This window comes from Antechinus flavipes, chromosome 4 (assembly GCF_016432865.1).
Source record: "Antechinus flavipes isolate AdamAnt ecotype Samford, QLD, Australia chromosome 4, AdamAnt_v2, whole genome shotgun sequence".
Classification (NCBI taxonomy): Eukaryota; Metazoa; Chordata; class Mammalia; order Dasyuromorphia; family Dasyuridae; genus Antechinus; species Antechinus flavipes.
This window is the reverse complement of record NC_067401.1, coordinates 244,655,734-244,675,230: the sequence shown is the minus strand read 5'-3', so window position 1 is coordinate 244,675,230 and position 19,497 is coordinate 244,655,734. Positions and strand designations below refer to the sequence as shown.

Sequence of the window (19,497 nt, the reverse complement as noted above, 5' to 3'; positions counted from 1 at the left end):
AAGAAGTTAAGGAAGACCATGGAAAAGAATGGACAAGAGCACCAGTAAAATTTACACAGATAGAAGAATAAAGGAAAGCAATCCAGAAAACAAGATCACAACTATTATTTCTGATCTAAGTTAAGGACAAATCAAACTTCCTTTTCCAAAGGTAACAAATTCTGCTGCCTTTCAAAGGCACCAAAGCCTGAATCTGAATATCCTCCTAACTCAGGTTACAGCTTTTGTGAGTATCTAAAATCAAAAAATAATCATGCATTTTTCGTATACCAAACATCTAAAACTTCATTTGACTTTGAAAGACTCTAAATATCTTTCTACACTTAGAAGATAATCAAAAAAGTATATTTTCCCCAAAAAGAAATCTAAACTCATAAAAAGTTTTTAGTGCAATGACTTGTCCTTCACACTCAAATAGAATGGAATACAATCTCATGTCTCTTAAGCTGAACAGATAAGAATTGGCCACATTTGTTATAAATATACAATAATATCTCTTAATCAAACTTTACCCTAATTGCTCAGATGTTCAACCTTTTCAAAAAGCTGACTCAAAATTTCTCATGTCTAGCCCAAGGACTGATATGGTAAGAGTGCTTTGCAATGGGACTAATGCCAGCAGGTGAATCTACTCACCAAATTTTTAAATTTTTATTTTATTTCAAAATTCTGGTTACAATTATAATAATTAGGAAGTTTGTAATCCCCATCTATTAAGAGAGCTTGAACTTCTTGAATCTAATTCAGATCAGGAATTAAATCAAAGGTATTCTTTGCTTTCTTTCATCATTTTAAACTGAGGAGAAAAATCTGACTGTTACACTAAGAAGGCAGAACTAGGAGAATGCCTTATTTTGAATATAAATGTTAAAAGGTTCTTAAGACATAAGAAAGGAAATGATGCCATCTTGTGGTTCTATTTTGAAAATTTTAGTTAAAAATTAAAACATTAAAAGATTTATGAAATGCTGGGAAGCAGTGCTATATGATATGCATAACAAACAGCTATGCTTAATATATATCATAAATATGCATTATTATATTTGTGTTTATACATATTGAAGACAGTGAGGGTCTTTGATATGCTTGTGAAATGGATCAGTTTGTATCTTTAACTACCACCCCCTGTAAAATTCCAATTTCTGGGTCTCTAAAACAAAACAAAACAAAATGTTTTAAAAAGAAAAAAAATTCCTAAAACTCTTATATTAAGAATGATCATATTAATATCTTTCTCCTCTTCCCCCAACTCCATCAAAGTAAACATCTTCAGAAAAGAGGGTTGAATGTTTAAATGCAATAAAATACTTCCTTCTCAAAGACGGTTGAGACTTATTTACACTATAAAAGTGGGAAATAGCTTCCTTCTTATTTATGAATACCCTGTACTGGAGAAAATTCAAATTCCAGCATCAAAATTATTAAAATACACAATTGCTTATAATGGTTGATTTCTATACCAGAGTTCAATGCAATATAGTCAGAAATAATATTTTTATATAAGCTGGATTTCCATAAACTACATCATACATTCCAGAAAAAATTTACTAATAAAAACATATGAGATGTTCACTGCAAAAAAATGACATTAACTAAAACAATTCTGAAATAACATTTCTCTACAATTAAGTAACTTGTTAGGAAAAAACAGAAATCAAATGTTTTATTCTAAATATAAGATTTGATATTTTCAATTAAATGTACAAGTTCATTTTTAAACTAGACAAAGAGGAGTAACAAGTGAAAGTTTGGTTGTTTTTTATTTTTCACAAGAAAGAAAAGAGAAAATTAGAAGGAATATTTATTTACATTAAAAAAAAAAATAACAAGAGTACCTGCGTAATCCTAAATCAAGTTGTGCTTCTTCACTGATGAGCTCTGCTTCATTCTGAACAATCCTCATAGCAAGTTCACGGTCACGACGTTCTTGTTCAAGTACAGCCTGTTGTTGGGTTTCTTCTTCACGCTGTCTGGCTAATTGTGCCTCCACTTCAGCCTGTAACATAGAAAAAAATTTCCAATTCTTTCACTTATTTACCACTAAACAAGTTTATCCTAGATCACATGTTGTTAATAGATAGTTAAAATATATGAAACAAAATTTGATTGCTTTTTCAATAAGGCTAAAAAAGCAAATAGCAGTGAGACTTCAGCTGTATTATAAAATTTTCACAGTATTGTTTTCAAAAGTCAAAGACTTAACCAGTTTTTAGCAATAAAAGATTTAAGTCCAAGGAAGAACTGTGAATTGTGAACTATCATTCTTATTATTTTAACAGAAAAAAAACAAAATCAATAATTTTACTGAAACCAATTTTTTGCTTTCTAAAGAAAGAAGAGATATGTCCACACAATTAGATAGCAATATATATAAAACATTTCCTGACAGAGAATATAAAAAATTGCAAAAATCATATGAAGCTAAGGAATGCTTTGAAGAAAGAAAAGGATTAAAAGGAGCAGACATATGGAATGGATCCTGTATGAAAGCAGAGAGATGGATGAAATAATGCCATGAATAGCAGAGGGATCAAACTCATGCAGACATAACCAGATTAAAATATACTTGGGAAATGTTTTTAAAATAAATAAAAACATGATACAATAGATAGTATTCATTTACGGCTTTCTAAATAAACGTGCAGCCCACAGGGATCTGTTTCTATTTGACTTAGACACTACTAAAGTACAGGTAAGAACTAGGAGGCCCCTTCTTGCTAAAATGGAGAAATCATCAAGAAAAGTATTATGAAAAAAAAAACTAAAAAAATCCAGAATGTGAAGGTTTTAAAATTCCAGTACTATATTTTTTTCCTTTGGGCAAAAGCAAGGCATTGAATATTTCTTAATAATAGATGACACATTTTGAGCTGTATGTTAGGAATATCAATTTGGAGTTTGTGCTGATGGTTTATGGGAGACACTAGAAAAAGACAATCAACCAGAAGCTATTGCAATAGATTAGAAAAATTTGAAAATTCCAAATGCTAAGATTCTTATCTATTCTATGAAATTACTGCTAGTAATTACTGTTATAAGATTTATAACCAACATATATATTAAGATAAAAAGAACTCAAGTCGCCTGCTCTGAATTTGAACAAAGTACTATAAGCTCTGAAAGACACATATTATAAACAAATTTATAATATACTCATTTACTTTTGTTTTAATTTTTTTTAATCTAGCGTAAAATATTTATGTTATGACCTCTATATTGAAATCTGCCCATTTGTACATAAGCACAGAGCACCACACATTTAAAAAGTAAAGTTCACGTTTGACTCAGGCCTCTGACCAAGTGGCAAATTACTCGTGCAGTCCTACTACTATGGCTTACTCATGACATTAGGAAAAGAAAAATAACTGGAAGAGCAGAAATATGTGCCAGAAAAAACTGACAGGAGGAGTTGAAAAATGGGCAAAGATGTAAAGTGTTCTTATTTCTATAATATTTTCATATATGGGGCAAGTGTAATTTAATAGAGAGGCAAATGGTAATAAGAAATCAGTTGCAATCAGGGAAACATAAGAACAAATTGGTGAAATGTCAGGGGGAAATTGGCAGAAGAAAACATAGGTTAGATGTTGGGAACAATGTTAGAGTGTTTTGGATAAGGGTGATATGAATTATTTAATTTGACTACCGATTATTCCAGCAGAGGCTGGTATATATCTCATCTTCCTCACCAGAGGGAAAATAGCTGAATCCTTCTCAAAACTGACAAATAGGTAAAAGCTTTTTTCTATCACACTCAAACCTTCCTTTCCAGTGCCTTCCAACAATATTTACAGTTTTAAAAAATTTCACAGTTCTACCAGAATTGCTCATCTCTGAAAAAAACTATCCTACAAAAAAGTAGTTCTGAAAACTATTGTGGATACTTGGAAAGGTAAGAGGCTTTGAAACCATGTGACAAGCAGTTTGATTGAAGGAACTCTATATTGAAAAGATGTTTATCCTAAGGTAAAGAAGATTTAAGTAAACATGATTCATTAAGTAAACATGGTTAAATAAGGCTGTTATGTTGAGAGAATATATTCTGCTTAGCCACAGAAGCCAATGGATAGAAGCTAAAAACAAATAACAATAATAATATTTCAATTTTATTTCATAAAGAACTTTTTAAAATTAAAGTGTCTAAAAATGGAATTAGTACCAACTGTCGTGAGTTCCCTAATATTCAAAGTATGCAAGTAGATCCTGGATGAACATATGTGACATAAATGATAAGGGATGTGGTTAAAATCAATGGCCTCCAAAATCCCCTCCAAAATATGAGAACTCTGTTTCTATGACTGTAGCTAGAAAGATAGTGAAAAACAAATGGGAGACATTTTTGCAGGGATTTTTTTGGTTTTTGTCTACTTCATTAAACTGATTTCTCTCAACTAGCTGGCACAAGGATTAGGACAGACCTTCTTTAAGCAGTTCTATCTGGAAACACAATGGGACTTAGAATTGTGAATTCTAAAAAACATGATTGATAAATCCTAGAATGTAAACACATCCATGTATATGCCATTTCAAAGAAATGTAATCCATTTCTCTCATACCTGTATACGTTTTTCATCATCTTCTCTCTTCTTTCTCTCCTCTTCTTCTTGTTTTCTCTTTGCTTCCATTTCTAATTTCCTAGAAAAGAGAAGGGGAAAGTTTAAATATATAATGGAAAAAAATGTACAGTTAAAGTATTAAAGAACAAACGTTATGGAGAATTGAATCATTCTTAATTATCATAATCTAAATGCAATTTCCAAAAAATAAAACTGATTTTGGATAGATATATACTAGAAACACTTTGATAGAAATAAAAATAGAAAAATAATTACCATCTAAAACTTTTAACAGGTTGTCTTTCAATTATTTTAAAGGATTTAAATTTAATGGACCAAATTTAGCTAAAGATCTTATTTTCTTCTGTTATAAAGCTTATTCTAAAGATATCACTTATGAGAATATAAGAAAGAAAATGATATGGTGGGAGGGGCTTGGATTATGACATAAGAGAAATATCTTTAGTAATACATTTGAGAAAATTCATTGAAATAAATTTATTAACAAAGGTTTTGATTATAATTCCAAAATGTACTAAGTCTAAAAATGGTTAAAACAATTTTAGCTTTTAAAAAGAATAATAAAGAATAATACCAACTATTCATTTACTCTGCTAATCTCTAAATAAAGAAATAATGATTAAAGTTACTCACATCCGCCTTTCTTCTTCATCCTTTTTTCGGCGTTTCTCATCTTCTTCAAGTCTTCTTCTTTCTTTTTCCATTTCTTCCTGAATTTTCCTTAGTCTTTCTGCTTCTTCTTGTTGTTGTTTCTTTTTCTGTAATGCACTAAGGAGTTGTTCCGAGCTTTTAACTAGTGCATCATATTCTTTCTGTATCTGTTCCCTTGTCATCAGGGTGGACTGGAAAAAGAAACAATTAAAAAAAATTAAAATATTTCTTTTCCATTATTTGGCTTTTTTCTATTATTCAAGAAATCAATTTTCCACAAATATTTTAAAAGTGCCTTTACATTAAATAATTTTTAAAACTCTGAATTTTAGAAACTTTAAAATATAGTCATTAATTTTAAAAATCTGAATATCAAGATTTAATAATTAATTAATTAAGATTTAATAGTTAAATATCAATATTTAATATTCATTAAATGACTAGCAAACTTCTAAAATCACCACTTCTTTGGAATTTCACAGTATTAAACTTAGTCACTATATAAGGCAGCTGATTTTAAGCATTTACAATGCCCTTGACAAAATTGTAGTCAGCAGAGTGATGCAACATCTTCATTTTCTTTCTAGGGCTTTACTGCATACTTTTTAAGTGTTTTCACGTGACTTCACTGCAAACCCTTATCTGCACACCTCCCTTCAACCTCACCCCAATCCTAAATAAACATCTAAGTTTTCCATAACCTAAAGTGGCAAAAAATAAGTTATGAATGCTAAAAAGCAAAAAGAATACAACCTTTATCTACTCTCTCTTCATATATAACATGAATACATTTTGACAGTAGCAATGTAGAAATAATACTTTTTTTTAAATAAAGAAGTGATCCTAATGGTAAGAATTTTATGTGCTAAAAGGGGGGCAACTTTCTGATGCTGTTCAATTTATCAATAAGTCAATCTATCAATCAACAAAAATTTATTTCTTCCTAATGTGTTAGGAAATTTGATAAGTGGTAGGGATCAAAATACAAAGAATGAAAAAAATAGCTACTCATGAGAAACCTATATTCTAATGGCAGAGACAAAATGCACATATAAAATATAAACAGCATATACAAAAGTTGAATCAATACAAACATATACCATGTAGTTAAATAAAAGGTATTTTGGAAGGGAGGCTACTAATAGTTGAAGGCATTATTAGGAAACGCTTCATGTAAAGGATTGTGCTTGAGTCGTGTCTTCAAGAAAAGGAGGAATTTGATAAAGGTCAGGATCAAGTGTGTTCTGGTCATGTAAAATTACCCGTGGAAAGGCAAAGAGATGGGAGATGAAGAATCACATGTGAGAGGAGTTAGCCATGGCAAGAAGGACCACTTCTTTATCAGAAATCTCCGGAAAGAAAAAGATAGAATGACAGAGTTGCAACATGAGAAGAATGGGACAAGAAGGAACCCATATTAAATAGCCTCAATGTTCTCAATTAAGTAAGGAGATTCTCAACTAAACATAGGAAAAGAAGTGTAGGTATGGGAAACTTAAGGAGGGAAGAAAATATTCAGAATAGCTACTATGGGGAATGAAACAGCAAATCAAATAAGAGAGGAATGCCTTGCTGCAGTGAAATTAGAAAACTTTAATCTAGAGATACTTAATCAGTATAATTTTGAGATTTTCTCCAGTTGCATTTAAAAGCTGGTAAGAAGGAATGAAGAAGGTGGATGATGAAAGTAATCTAGGGAGGAAAGTTGGCATTTGAATAGTGGCATTATGTGGAAAATGTGAGAAGAGAATGGGAGAGCAGGTAAACTGGAAAAGAATTAGTCAACAAGGCCAGTACTAACAACCAAGTCCCCCCGACCAATACAACCAATGATGGACTAGAGAAATTTAAAGCTTGAAAAATCTAGAATCAGGAAGAAGAGAGGATCTTCCAAGAAAGAGTCAGGAAAGTTAGAAAGCCCCTTGAGAAAGATATGGGGAGAAGTTGTGACCAGTATAGCCACAGTTCCTACAACAGCACTGTTCGTGTCCAAGGTCTTTAAGGTCTAAGGCCAATCCTGAGATGCAAGTGAAGGCCCTAAAAGCTCCAATGACCCTGGAAGTATAGGTCATTGCAGGAAATTAAGAGACCCAAGCTATGACCAATTAGGCCTACTACCCTAATTAAAATCACAACAGGGGACAAACCTGACTCAGATTCAAAGACCCAAATCTAAAATTGCAGCTTGAGGGATGAGTAAATATTTAATGACTAAAAAAAAAGCCATTATAAGAAATTATAAAAGAGATTATTTCAAAGAATCCTGGGTACCATGAATTGATAGTGTAAAGTAAACAGTTCCAGGAGAACAACTTATTTAATGAAATAGCATTGTAAAGAACTTAACCTTGAAAAACTCTAGAACTCTATTCATTGAAATGATCATATACATCTCTAAAGGACTTATAACTCTTTTTGTTGAACTATGCTTATTTGTTACAAGGGTGTTTTACCTCCTTCATTTTCAATTAAAAACAGATTAGGAAAAGATATTATTAATAATTATAGAAAAAGAGAACCATTTAAATACTTTTTTTAATGCACAAAAGAGAACAGAAGGGAATTCAAAGGTAACATAAGCAAATAGGACAGTTTGGGCAGCACTGTATGAAATGAAGATTCATTGTTTCACATAAAATACATTTACTTCATACTGTTATGCAGATGGAAATGTTTTCTTGGGGGAAAGGGGTTTGGATCAGAGTTTTTTAAAAAGAGGGCAACCTAGGCTTGACATTAAGAAAAAAATTTTCAAACACTTAAAACTATCCAAAAATAGAATTAGGCTGCCACTGATGGAAAAAAATAAACAAAAACAGAGGTTTTTAGATTGTTTGTTGTGTAAATTATAAAGATTCTTATGAGAATAGATGACCTCTCTAAGATATTCCAATTTTTTTGAGTTTTCAAATGTCATAGGCCACTTCTGTCCTACCTCCTCATCTCAAGCTCAGGAAAAAAAAATGCAAAAAAGCATAGGCTCTAACCTTTAAACTATTATATTTAATTTTCTGTGTGTATTTATTGTAGAAATACTTTGCCTTCTCAAACACAATAACGGAAGGGAGAAAGAGAAAGAAAAATACAGATTATACCAATATTATATTAACACAGCATTATCTTTTTTAAGGCCAAGATCTGGGGGGAGAAGTGAGGCAGGTGACCTTGCACAATTCTTCCTCCCTTTAATCCAATTCCCTTGAATGTCATAGCATCCCCTCCCTGATGTCATAGTCTTCTTCAAGAACGATGGACAAATAACAAACTCTGTGAATAAAGACAGACTTCTTTCCTTCCTTTCTTCCCTCCCTCTCTCTATTCACACAGGGCATCATATCCTTTCCTACAGATGCTCTAAAAAGCATTTTTATCTTATTTGAACCTCTGAACCCTCTCAAGATATCTCAGAATTTATTGGTCAGATTTCTTTTTTAAGGACCAGGCCTTAGACCAAAGCCAAACTAATTCTAATTGGCCACCAATAAGTCCTAGGCCACGTCCTGTGTGATCATTGTTTGGATCCTATTTGACTCATATTGTATGTAAATAGTGATCAATTTTGCTTTGGTTGGCCAGAAACCCTGACAGTCTCCCCCTTCCACATTCATTTATTTATTTATTTAGATTTTTTTTTTTTTTAAGACTACATAAAAGAGGAGATTCTTGGCCTCATTTTACTATCTAGTTTTAATCATTGAATAGGTACAGCCTCAGTCAAACTGAAACCTGGTGAAGACCTTAGCTATCCCATTTCATTCAGGCCCCTCTCCAGTCATCTTGCTCCTGGATCCAGAAATTCTGGAGGAGAAAATGAGGCAGGTGATCTTGAATAGCCCTCCCTCAGTTAAATCCAATTCATTTGCAAATCATGGCACCATCTCTCTGATGTCATGGTTCTTTTCAAGAATGAAGGACAAACAGGTAAACTTTTTTAGTTAAAGCTAGAGAATAAAGTCAATTTGTATTTATTTTATTATGCAGAAAATTAAGCACTATGCATTATCTTAGTAACTACTTTAACAGCCAAAGTTTCATCAACAAATATCACCAATTATTTGGAAAAATATCAAAGCATAATCTTAAAATAAGGAAGTTATCTGAACTGAAATGACATACCTTAATTTTAGCTATCAAAGCATCAATAGAAACATCAAGATCCTTGATCTGCTTGATCACCTCTGGTTTTCCATCTTTCAAAGCATTCACTACTTCATTAAATTTGTCAAGTCTTTTTTTCAGCGTGCGCACTTTGATAAGACCATCAATGCTGGGAAAGCAAAACTTAGAGTTTAATGTCAGAATTAGAATTTAATGTCATTATTATTCTGTAAGAAATGACCAGCAGGATGATTTCAGAAAGGCCTGGAGAGACTTATGTGAACTGATGGTGAGTGAAATGAGCAGGACCAGGAGATCATTATACACTTCAACAACAATACTATATGATGATCACCTCTGATGGATGTGGCTCTCTTCAACAATGACATGAACCAAATCAGTTTCATTTGTTCAATAATGAATAGAACCAGCTACACCCAGAGAAATGACTATATGACCCAGATAGGCAGCAATACAAAAGTAAGACTCACTCATGAGATGACAATTCTGAATTCTGACCATTTTTGAAATAGATTAAAAACTTTTGTAAGAATTTAGACAATAAAGAGTATTTATAAAAGTCAAATTTAATACAGTGGGTTAAAATAAAAAAACAAGCACTAAATCTACAAGCAAAACTTAAATATTATTATTGTTGTTTCTACAGAAAATTTTGTGGCAATGTTAAACTACTAATAATTAAAGAATAATAGTGAGTTCAACTGTTTTGAAAGTTTTGTTTTTAACATTGAAACAAAGAATATAAGCTACCAAAAGAATCTTAGTAAAATAATATCTAAATAAATATTAAAAGACTGTTTCCTAAAAAATAATGTGGTACCATAGGATTGTTTCCAGATTATTTTTTCATGAAGAATTTATTACTATTTAGTTATCAGTTTGTTATTGAACTGAACCAAAAATTCAACTTACCGAGGTTTGTGTCTTCTTTTGCACAGCCACATTCGAATAGTCTTCTGTATTTTAATACATGCATTTGCACGATATTTTATTTTGTTTTTCACTATGAGAGTAAAATAAAATGGAATAAAATTAATTCATTCTAATTATACAAATGATGCTATTATAATATACTCTTTCCTTTCAAAGTATAAGCTCAAGAAAAAGGCAATTTTTAATCCAACTACAAAATCACAATGCATAGTATTTTAATTCTTTACTTAAAACTAAAAAGCAACAAAACTTGGATGAGAGTCTTACTTTAAATAAAACATTATCATGTTATTCTACAAAAAACCTCAAATTATTTGCTATTGTCAACTTTAAAAAGTCTAAAAGACATCAAAATTTCTAGTTTCAGGACAAAATAGTTTCCAACAGGAAGGAATCCATATTAGCAAACCTTACCAAAGAAACAAAAGAGAAAACAACTTATTGGAAATGAACATTTTATACAGAAATGAAAGACAATTTAGAAGAAACAAGTAAAAAAGAATGTTTTTAAAACATCACGTCTATATAAACATAACACAGATCTCAAAGACAGATGAGCAACTGCTCAAGGATTATGTCTCCCAGAAGTACACAACAAATCAAAAATTTAAACACTTTAATGCAAGAAAAAAAATTGAACAGAATTTCTGAAAACAATTTAAAGTATTTACAGATTGCCTCCACAAAAAAAAATTCCCATGCTGCAAACTCCAGAACACGATAATAAATTTAAGAATTCTAATGACAAATAAAAAAATTTTGCAAAGAACTAGGAGAAAAACCTTTAACTATAAAGGAAATTAAATTCAAATAACACAACAATATTCTATACCCACCAGAAACTGTCAAAGAAAATGTGGTAGGTTCTGAAGAGTAAAGGAACTCAAGATATTATCCATAGTGACATAACCTGCAAACTTAAACCTATTTAATCAATGAAAAAAGATGAATCTTCAACAAGCAAGGTATGTGAAAGCATGCCTAAAAGAAAAAATAAATGGAGGGAGTACTGCCTTCTTTATGTTTTTTTGTACCTGATTTTTGGCTAAGTTATTGTCACAGAATAGAAAAAGAAATAAAGTAATGAGAATAAAAGAGGTGATCTTTAATATGCATAGATCAATTAAACGAGGGCTTCTTAAACTTTTTCTACTCATAACCCCTTTTTACTTGTGAATTTTTTTTATATGACCTCAGGCATATAGGTATATAAAATAAATATATAAATAAAATATTTACTGAGAATAAATCATAATTTCATAACCTCCATATTATGCAACCCCAGATGAAGTTGCAACCCACAATTTAAGAAGCTTTGGATTAAACAACAGAATCTGTAGGCAATTGAGTATGTGGATACTAGGGGAGTCCTAAGGCAAGCCTACATAAGGAATTTTAGAATTATATGCTATTTGAATGAGAAACCCTCTCATCATTTCTTTTCTCCAGCCCTATTCACACTACATATTCAATATGTTGTTCTGTTTTTATAACATCTCTCCTATAGAATCCCTTATCTCCATTCTCACACCATCTGCCTATTTCAAGTTCCTGTCTCCTCTGCCTAGGATTATTGCAATAGCTTTCTATTTAATCTTCCTAATTTCAGCCTTTCTATTCCCAAACAGTTTTCACTCAGCTACCAAGGTGAATTTTCTTAAAGCACAATTCTGACCATACCATGTCCCCACTCAATAAACTCTAGTGATTCCTTATCACCTCCAAAATCAAATAGAAAATTCTGTTTGGCATTTAAAGCCCTTCAAAACTTAGTTCTTTACTATCTTTCCCATCTTCTTATACTTTACTCCTCTCCAGGCATGATTTAACTACATTGGTCTACTTTGCTGATTGTCATATGTAATACTTGATTTTTCAACTCCTAGCACAGTTAGCATACAGAGGGTTTAATAAATACTTTCTTAATAAATTTATTTATTGTTTTGAACTAAGTTTTAAGGATTATGAATTGATCTATTTAATTTATCTCAGTCTATTAAAGACATCAGCTATTCACATAAAGTTACAGCTTATTTATAATCTACCCTAAAGTTACTGCATTGGTACATTCAGCAAATTCAAGTGTTAACAGTCATTTCTATTCATAGAAACTTCTTTCGGTTTATGACTATAACAAATACAAATCAGAGATCAGTGAAAAGGTGAAAGCTAGGTGTGAGTAGGCTATAATTTATCTTATTCAGGTACTATATCATAGAGTAAGGTTTTTTTTTTAGTATCAAAGAGTGAAACTGGATATATGAGTGTGAGGTTTTTGATAGACAGACTATTTCAATGGTATCCTCATGGTATGAAACATACTAGATGGAATATCTGTTTTTAACTTGTTGGGCAACATATTTATTTATTTAGATTTTTTCGGGGGGCGGGGAGGGGAAGGAGGGAGGGAAAGGAAGGTAGGTGAACAAGGAGATTCTTTACCTCAATTGCTACCTAGCCTCAATCACTAAATGGGTACAACCTCAATGAAATGGAGACCTGTTGAAGACCTTAGCTTAAAAAGGCCAAAATCTCTCCTTTCATCCAGGGCCATCTAATATTGTCTTGATCTACATCTTGCCACTGGACCAGATGGCTCTGGAGGGGAAAATGAGGCAGGTGACCCTGAACCAAAAATGACCCCAAAAATTCTCCAAAAATACACATACAAAGGAAGAATCCTGAAGGAAATACCTACATTTGATGACTGAAAGTGAACACCACTGAACTTTTTTCCAGCGACTGCAGACAAGCCAATAATTCACTCTTTTAACAAGTTCAGCCAAATGATCAGGGTCTGATTTCATTATCTGATCAAATTCTGCAAACTGAAAAGATAAAAAATAAAGATTCTATTATAACTTCAAATTTTTCCAGTAAGAAAGTATGGAAGAGAGTAAGTTAAGGACCTGACAAACTACAAAATTTTCGAATCATGTATGTGTCACTTTCACTCTTTACTGCTCATTTGGTATTCCTGCAGGTTACTCAAAGACTCTGCCTTCTTCTCTTCCCCCAGAAGCTGATTTGCCTTTTGGCTGGTTTTTACCAGCTGGTTCACTGATCAAAAGAAAAGGAATACAAAAGGAAAATGAGAAACCTGAAATTACACGGTTCTGCTACTTGTTTATAACTCAAAAAAAAAAAAAAAGTTAAAAGAAAAGCCTAATGTCTTAGTAACTAAATAACAACTCTTCCCTATAAAGAAATCCTATATCTTCTTTCCTCTTTTTAATTAAGAGCAATATAAATCCAATTTGGATTTAAAGAACTTTTTTTCAAGTAGAGAAGATATAAAATCTTTATGTCCCAGACTCCTTTGGTAGTCTGGTGAAACCTAAAAACTAATTCTCAGAACAATATTTTTAAATGAACAAAATAAAATATATAGGATAATGAAGGAAATCAGTTATATTGACAGAGAATTATCAAAATTTATTTTAAAGCAAGATCAGAGATTTCAAGCTAAGAAGCTTGTTACAGAAAATAATATTCTACTAGCTAGTTTCAAAACTATTACCTTCTTTTTTCAATGGGAAATTTTTTTAAATGCTTCCTAAACATCTATTACATTAAATTAAAGGAGGGGCAGCTAGGGTGGCACAGTGGATAGAGCACCAGTCCTGAAATCAGGAGGACCTGAGTTAAATCTGGTCTCAGACACTTAACACATCCTAGCTCTGTGACCCTGGGCAAGTCACTTAACCCCAAATGCCTCAGGAAAAATAAATAAATAAATAAAATTAAAGGAGAAAAACATTATAGCATTAAAAAATAAAATAATGAAATCTCTTCTGAAGCATCTAAATAGAAAACAACTGGAGTTTTAGAAAACAGTTTTGACACTAGATCAAATAAAAAATAATATTTTTTATTTCTTTGACAACAACTTTTCGGTGCTTTCTGTAATAGTCATTATAGCAAAAATATTTTTCCTTTATCTGCTAAAATTAAATTAGAGGTAATAATTTTAAGATTAAAGGTCTCTGAAATTTTTATTAGGCTTTCTTCACCTTTACTTTATTTGTCCTCAAGAAAACCCATCAATTGATAAGGGCTTAATTGAGCAAAGGCAGCCTCTCCTACTGACCAATATTTCTTATTGATGTTCTTACAGGGAAGAGGGAATAACTTATGATAAATATATAATATGTCATCTAAAGACATTTCATAAATTTTCCATCTTCTTATTTATTCTTTTTTTGGGGGAATGTAATCTAAGCCTTTCCTAATAACAATATGTAAAAGAGCAACAATAAAGTGCACACATGGTAAATATTTTCTAGACATCTAAATTCAATACAATTTTTATTTGAATTTTTTCCTCAACATTAGAGATATTTTTCAGTGCTATACTTTTGTTTAGTCAAACAAAAATCATTGGTTTTGCTTTAAGTTTGTGAATGATGTTTGATATTTCACTAGGATATGATTGTAGTTAACAATTACATAACAATTTCAATAACAATTTCATGGACATAATTTTAAATAACATATAACTCAGTTATGGATCTCACAAGTTTTATGTCTTAAGAAAATTATGTTAAATGACAAAGAAGTTAAAAGAAAAATGAACAAAATTTTTAATAAATGAAACCTAATTAGAATATTAAAACACAAAGAAATTTCATATACACTCTGTTTTTAGGAGAAAGAGGCAAATGATGAACAAATAAGGACAGGCCTTAAAGATTGTTTTTAATGTCATAATTTCACTACAATTTCAGACCAATGTCCTAAACTTTTTATATTTATAGTCTCAAACAAAAATCTTTCCATTTTTTTTATATGACAATTAGCCAATCTAGTTTGAAGAAAAAATCCCACACAATAAAACTATCATTCTCCATCACTGATTTTTCTGCTGGTCTAGAAAAATATTCAGGTCCCCCCAACCCTAAAAAAACCTTCTTGACTATTTTATTATTCAGACATTATTATCCTCTCTCTTTCCTCCTATTTACTGCCAAACATATGGAATAAAATATCTGTAACCAAAACTTCCATTTTATCACTTTCACACATCTAGGCTTCTATCCTCAAAATATTCTTTCAAAGGTCACCAGTGTCCTAATCACCAAATCCAATGGCTTTTGTCAGTTAATTTGCTTCAACTCTCTATAGTATCCAACACTGTTAATCACTTCTCATCTCTGGATGTTTTCTCCAGCTTTGGCTTCCGACCCAACCTTACTCTCCTAGCTTCTCCTACCTTTCTAATTGCTCTTTCTTGGTCTCCTTTGCTACATCCTAATGTTCTTTCTAAAAAGATTCTAATCATCTGCTATTATCTTCTCTTTCTAAATTCCCCTTGACAATTTCATTCCCATCTAAACTACCATCTTGACCCAGAAGGCTCCCATAGCTCTATCTCATACTCTGAATTATCTTTCAAACTCTTTTTCTCCAATTGCCTTTAGGACTTTTTTACTAACATCTCAAACCCAGCATACACTGAACCAAGACCATTATCTTTCTCCCTAAACCAAATTCATTTGACCATCATTTCTGTCAATATGTGCACTACTGTAAATTTCTTATATTTGCAACCTTAAGGTTCTCGGTTAGAATCCACTAACAAAGTCTGGTAAAACATTGCTTGGTTGTTGTCTTTCATACTCAAAGAGGACCATAATGGCATCACTATATTAGATCCAAATTACAGTGTGTCCAACTGGGTGATCAGAACAATATAAGCTCAGAATGCTCTGCCACAGATCGGACACAAATAGTCCAAATGAACATTTGGGCCAACTTCTCTAACTCTACACATCTCAAGTTTCTTCTGAGCTAATTCAAATCTGCTTTCCTCATAGAGCACAGCACCTTCTCTGATGAGGGTACATCATGCTGGGAGGTCCTGTGTTAGAGTCTCCCATGTCATACAATCAATTAGAAAGTTCTTGACACTCTGAGAGTGTCTTTGTATTGCTTTTTCTGACAACTTTGTAAGCACTTGCCCTGTGTGAGTTCTCCATAAAATAATCTTTTTGGAAAGTGTACATTTAGCATTCAAACAATGTGGCCAGCCCAACAGAGTAGTGCTTTCTGCAATAAAGTTGAAATGCTTAGCAGTTTAGTTTGAAATAGGATCTCAGTGTTGGTATCTTATCCTGCCAGGTGATCTTCAGAATCTTCCTAAGACAATTCAAATGTAAGCAACTCAATTTCCTGGCATGGCACTGGTATACTGTCCAGGTTTCACAGGCATACAACAATGAGGTCAGCACAACCTTCAGTTTGGTAGCCAGTCTAATATCTTTTCTCTCCCACACTTTTCTTCTGAACCTCCCAAATACTGAGCTAGCTATAACAATATGTATGTCAATCTCATTATCAATGTGGACATCTCTGGAAAATATACTGCCAAAGTAAGAAAACTTATCCACAGCTTTCAAAATTTCACTATTTGCTGTAACCATCCACATATGGATAGTGTGGTGTTGGCTGAAGGAGGATCTGTGTTTTCATTATGTTAATTGATAGGCCAAAATTAGCACAAGCAACAGAGAATCAATCCATACAAAAGCTGGCTAGAATTTTCCAGATTATATGGCAAAAGGAGATTATGCCCCAGGAGTTCAAGTTTTACTTATAAAGTAAAAAAAATTGATTGTCCTGTGACCATCATAGTAGGGGTCTCTCTCTTGATTATTGCTGGTAAGATTCTTGCCAGAGTCCTCTTTAATAGATTGACCCTAGATTTGGAAAAAGGTCATATACCTGGGCACCAGTATGGCTTCAGAAGGGGCCAAGGAACAGTCAAAATGATGTTTACTGCCCAAAAACTCCAGGAAAAAATGGCAGGAGCAGAACAGAGACCTGTATACATCATTTGTAGATCTGGCCAAAGTCGTGAAAGTTTACAGAAAATTATGTCAAAATTTGGTTGCCTAAAGATCATCAGCAAGTATATCAATTTCATGATGACATGCTTAACTGGGTTCTGGACAACAGACAATGTTCTTGACCTTTCCTGGTCACCAATGGAGTGAAATAAAGCTGTGCTTGCTCCCATGCTTTTTAACATGATGTTTTCAGTCATACTTTCAAACACCTTCAATGAGAACAAATATGGAACCAAAGTCAGCTACCACACTGATAGTAAACTGTTCAACTTGAAAAGGCTACAAGCCAAAAACTGAAGCAGAGGAAGTCCTGGTGCATGATTTTTTGTTTATAAATGATTGTGCACTCAACACAGCCTCTGAAACAGAGATGTAACAAAGATGAAACATAATGCCTAAGGGGAGAGATTTAGGTCCTTCCCACCAACGGTAACATGTGGTCTCGTGAAATGAGCTTGATTCCATCTTCTCCATGATCCCAATAGTCAATATGTCCCTTTCCCTTTAAGCTTTCAAAAAGCAATCTATTCATATCTCTCAAGTGCATTTATATGTCTTATTTTATGTTAATATTCACATGTCATATTTTTGCACTAATTGTGCCACAAGGGCACAATGAAAAGAGCACTTAATACTGGACCTGGAATCAGTAAAGACGTGTTAAAATCCCACCTTTAATACTAGGTCTATAATCCTGGGTAAACTGATGAAAGCTAGAGGGATGTTTAGGCAGTGACTGAGTCAATTAGATTCAAATAACATTGACATAACATTTATTATACTGCAGCAAGACTGTTGTCAGATATTTACTAAGTTCTCTAACATAGACTATGAAGGCAGATAATTTTATTTTTTTGCTATTTTCATATTATCTTGGTGAAAAGATAAAAATTACAATTATCTTTGATTTCTACTGTATTGATTTTACAATGTAATTTATTTTATGCTGTATTGATTTTCATAACTGAGTTAGCATCTACCTAACTCACCTTGTACTTTTCTAGTTTGAGCTAATTTAAAGGCATGGTTGAAGAGGAATGGTGTTATCACTCAGGCTAATAGCCTCTGGAACATCTGCTTGTCTGTAAGTCCCAACTAGCTGAAACTGGTACCACCACTCCCCAAAAGTCAAATTGTCTCTTCTTGAATGTACTTAGGGGAGGCTTTATCTCTTTAAGGAGACAAAAACCTGATGGTTCTGGTCCCCTAGCAAAGATTACAAGTGGCAGATTAGTATCATAAAATACTTAATATTCTTTAATTATCAAGGAAGTTCCCAAATAGTCATACCTGAAAGTCAACCCACTTTCCCCAGTGTAGCCAATTATTTTCACAATTTGAGGCTTAGTTTATTTCACCACATATTTAGATGCTATTTAAGAAAAAAGGGTGTTAAGTACTTCATAACTCTTTCTAAGGAATAAACATCTCAATTCATTCTTAATTTCTCACTTACAGAAAGATAAGCAATGAGCTATTATAATCTAGAAAATATACCTCTGATTTACTGCTCTGTGGATCTATGTTCCATCTAATTTACTGAGGTGACTAAAATGCCAAGAAAATGGTAAGTAGCAATAAAATCAATACTACCAATGCAAAAGAAGGCATAATCTTATTCTTATACAAAACAGTAGCTTGCTTAGACTTAGCATTTATCAATTCTGGCTAATCAACCTCAGGAAACATATAGACAAAAAGAGGTCTAGACAGGTGGCACAATGGATAGAGCACTAGCCCTGAAGTCAGGAAGCCCTGAGTTCAAATCTGATCTCAGACACTTAACACTTCCTAGCTGTGTAACCCTGAGTAAGTCACTTAACCCCAATTGCCTCATCAAAATAAACAAACAAAAAAGTCTAGATGTTGCCACATCTAGGAGAGGCATTAGAATGGAGACAATAGGAAAACAACAACCATCACTTTATCACAAGGATCCTTTTATCCATGATTCTAACAGAAATAGCACTTAAAGTATTATATAATCATATGGTAGAATCACTAACTGTCTTAATTGTAAATAGGGCTTTTTTGGTCACAATTTGTTAGAATATTTTGTCTTGATTTATGAGTTTAATGTGGAAACTCCTTGGGTAAAAACCTCATTTATGGATACAAATCAGCAATCTGTCAATAAAATAAAGAAATAACACCAAATGATTTGCACATGGTCAACAAGCTAGTATTTGGGTAAAATCACTTTCTTTTTACCTTCAAGGCTTACCCTCTACTGTTGCCAGATTACTATTTACCTAATGAAGCAAAAGAAAATAGATATAAGCCAGAAGACTACTTCTAAAATATTTGAAAGAATGCCATCATATAGAGGGTACAGAAAAATTAAATTTATATAAATTGAAAGAATGTAA

The 19,497-nt window shown here is 32.3% G+C and overlaps 1 protein-coding gene across 4 annotated transcripts in view; it reads right to left on the bottom strand.

Annotated features, from left to right (window-relative positions):
• Positions 1-19,497, bottom strand: part of MYO6 (myosin VI) — a 123,464-nt gene that overhangs the window by 27,593 nt on the left and 76,374 nt on the right. For all 4 annotated transcript variants that reach the window (XM_051997289.1, XM_051997290.1, XM_051997291.1 and 1 more), the window contains exons 22-27: positions 12,979-13,108; positions 10,260-10,350; positions 9,345-9,495; positions 5,211-5,419; positions 4,557-4,635; positions 1,836-1,996 (exon numbers count right to left, since the gene is read on the bottom strand). In XM_051997289.1, the coding sequence (XP_051853249.1) occupies positions 1,836-1,996; positions 4,557-4,635; positions 5,211-5,419; positions 9,345-9,495; positions 10,260-10,350; positions 12,979-13,108 (821 nt within the window). The remainder of the gene's footprint in view (positions 1-1,835; positions 1,997-4,556; positions 4,636-5,210; positions 5,420-9,344; positions 9,496-10,259; positions 10,351-12,978; positions 13,109-19,497) is intronic.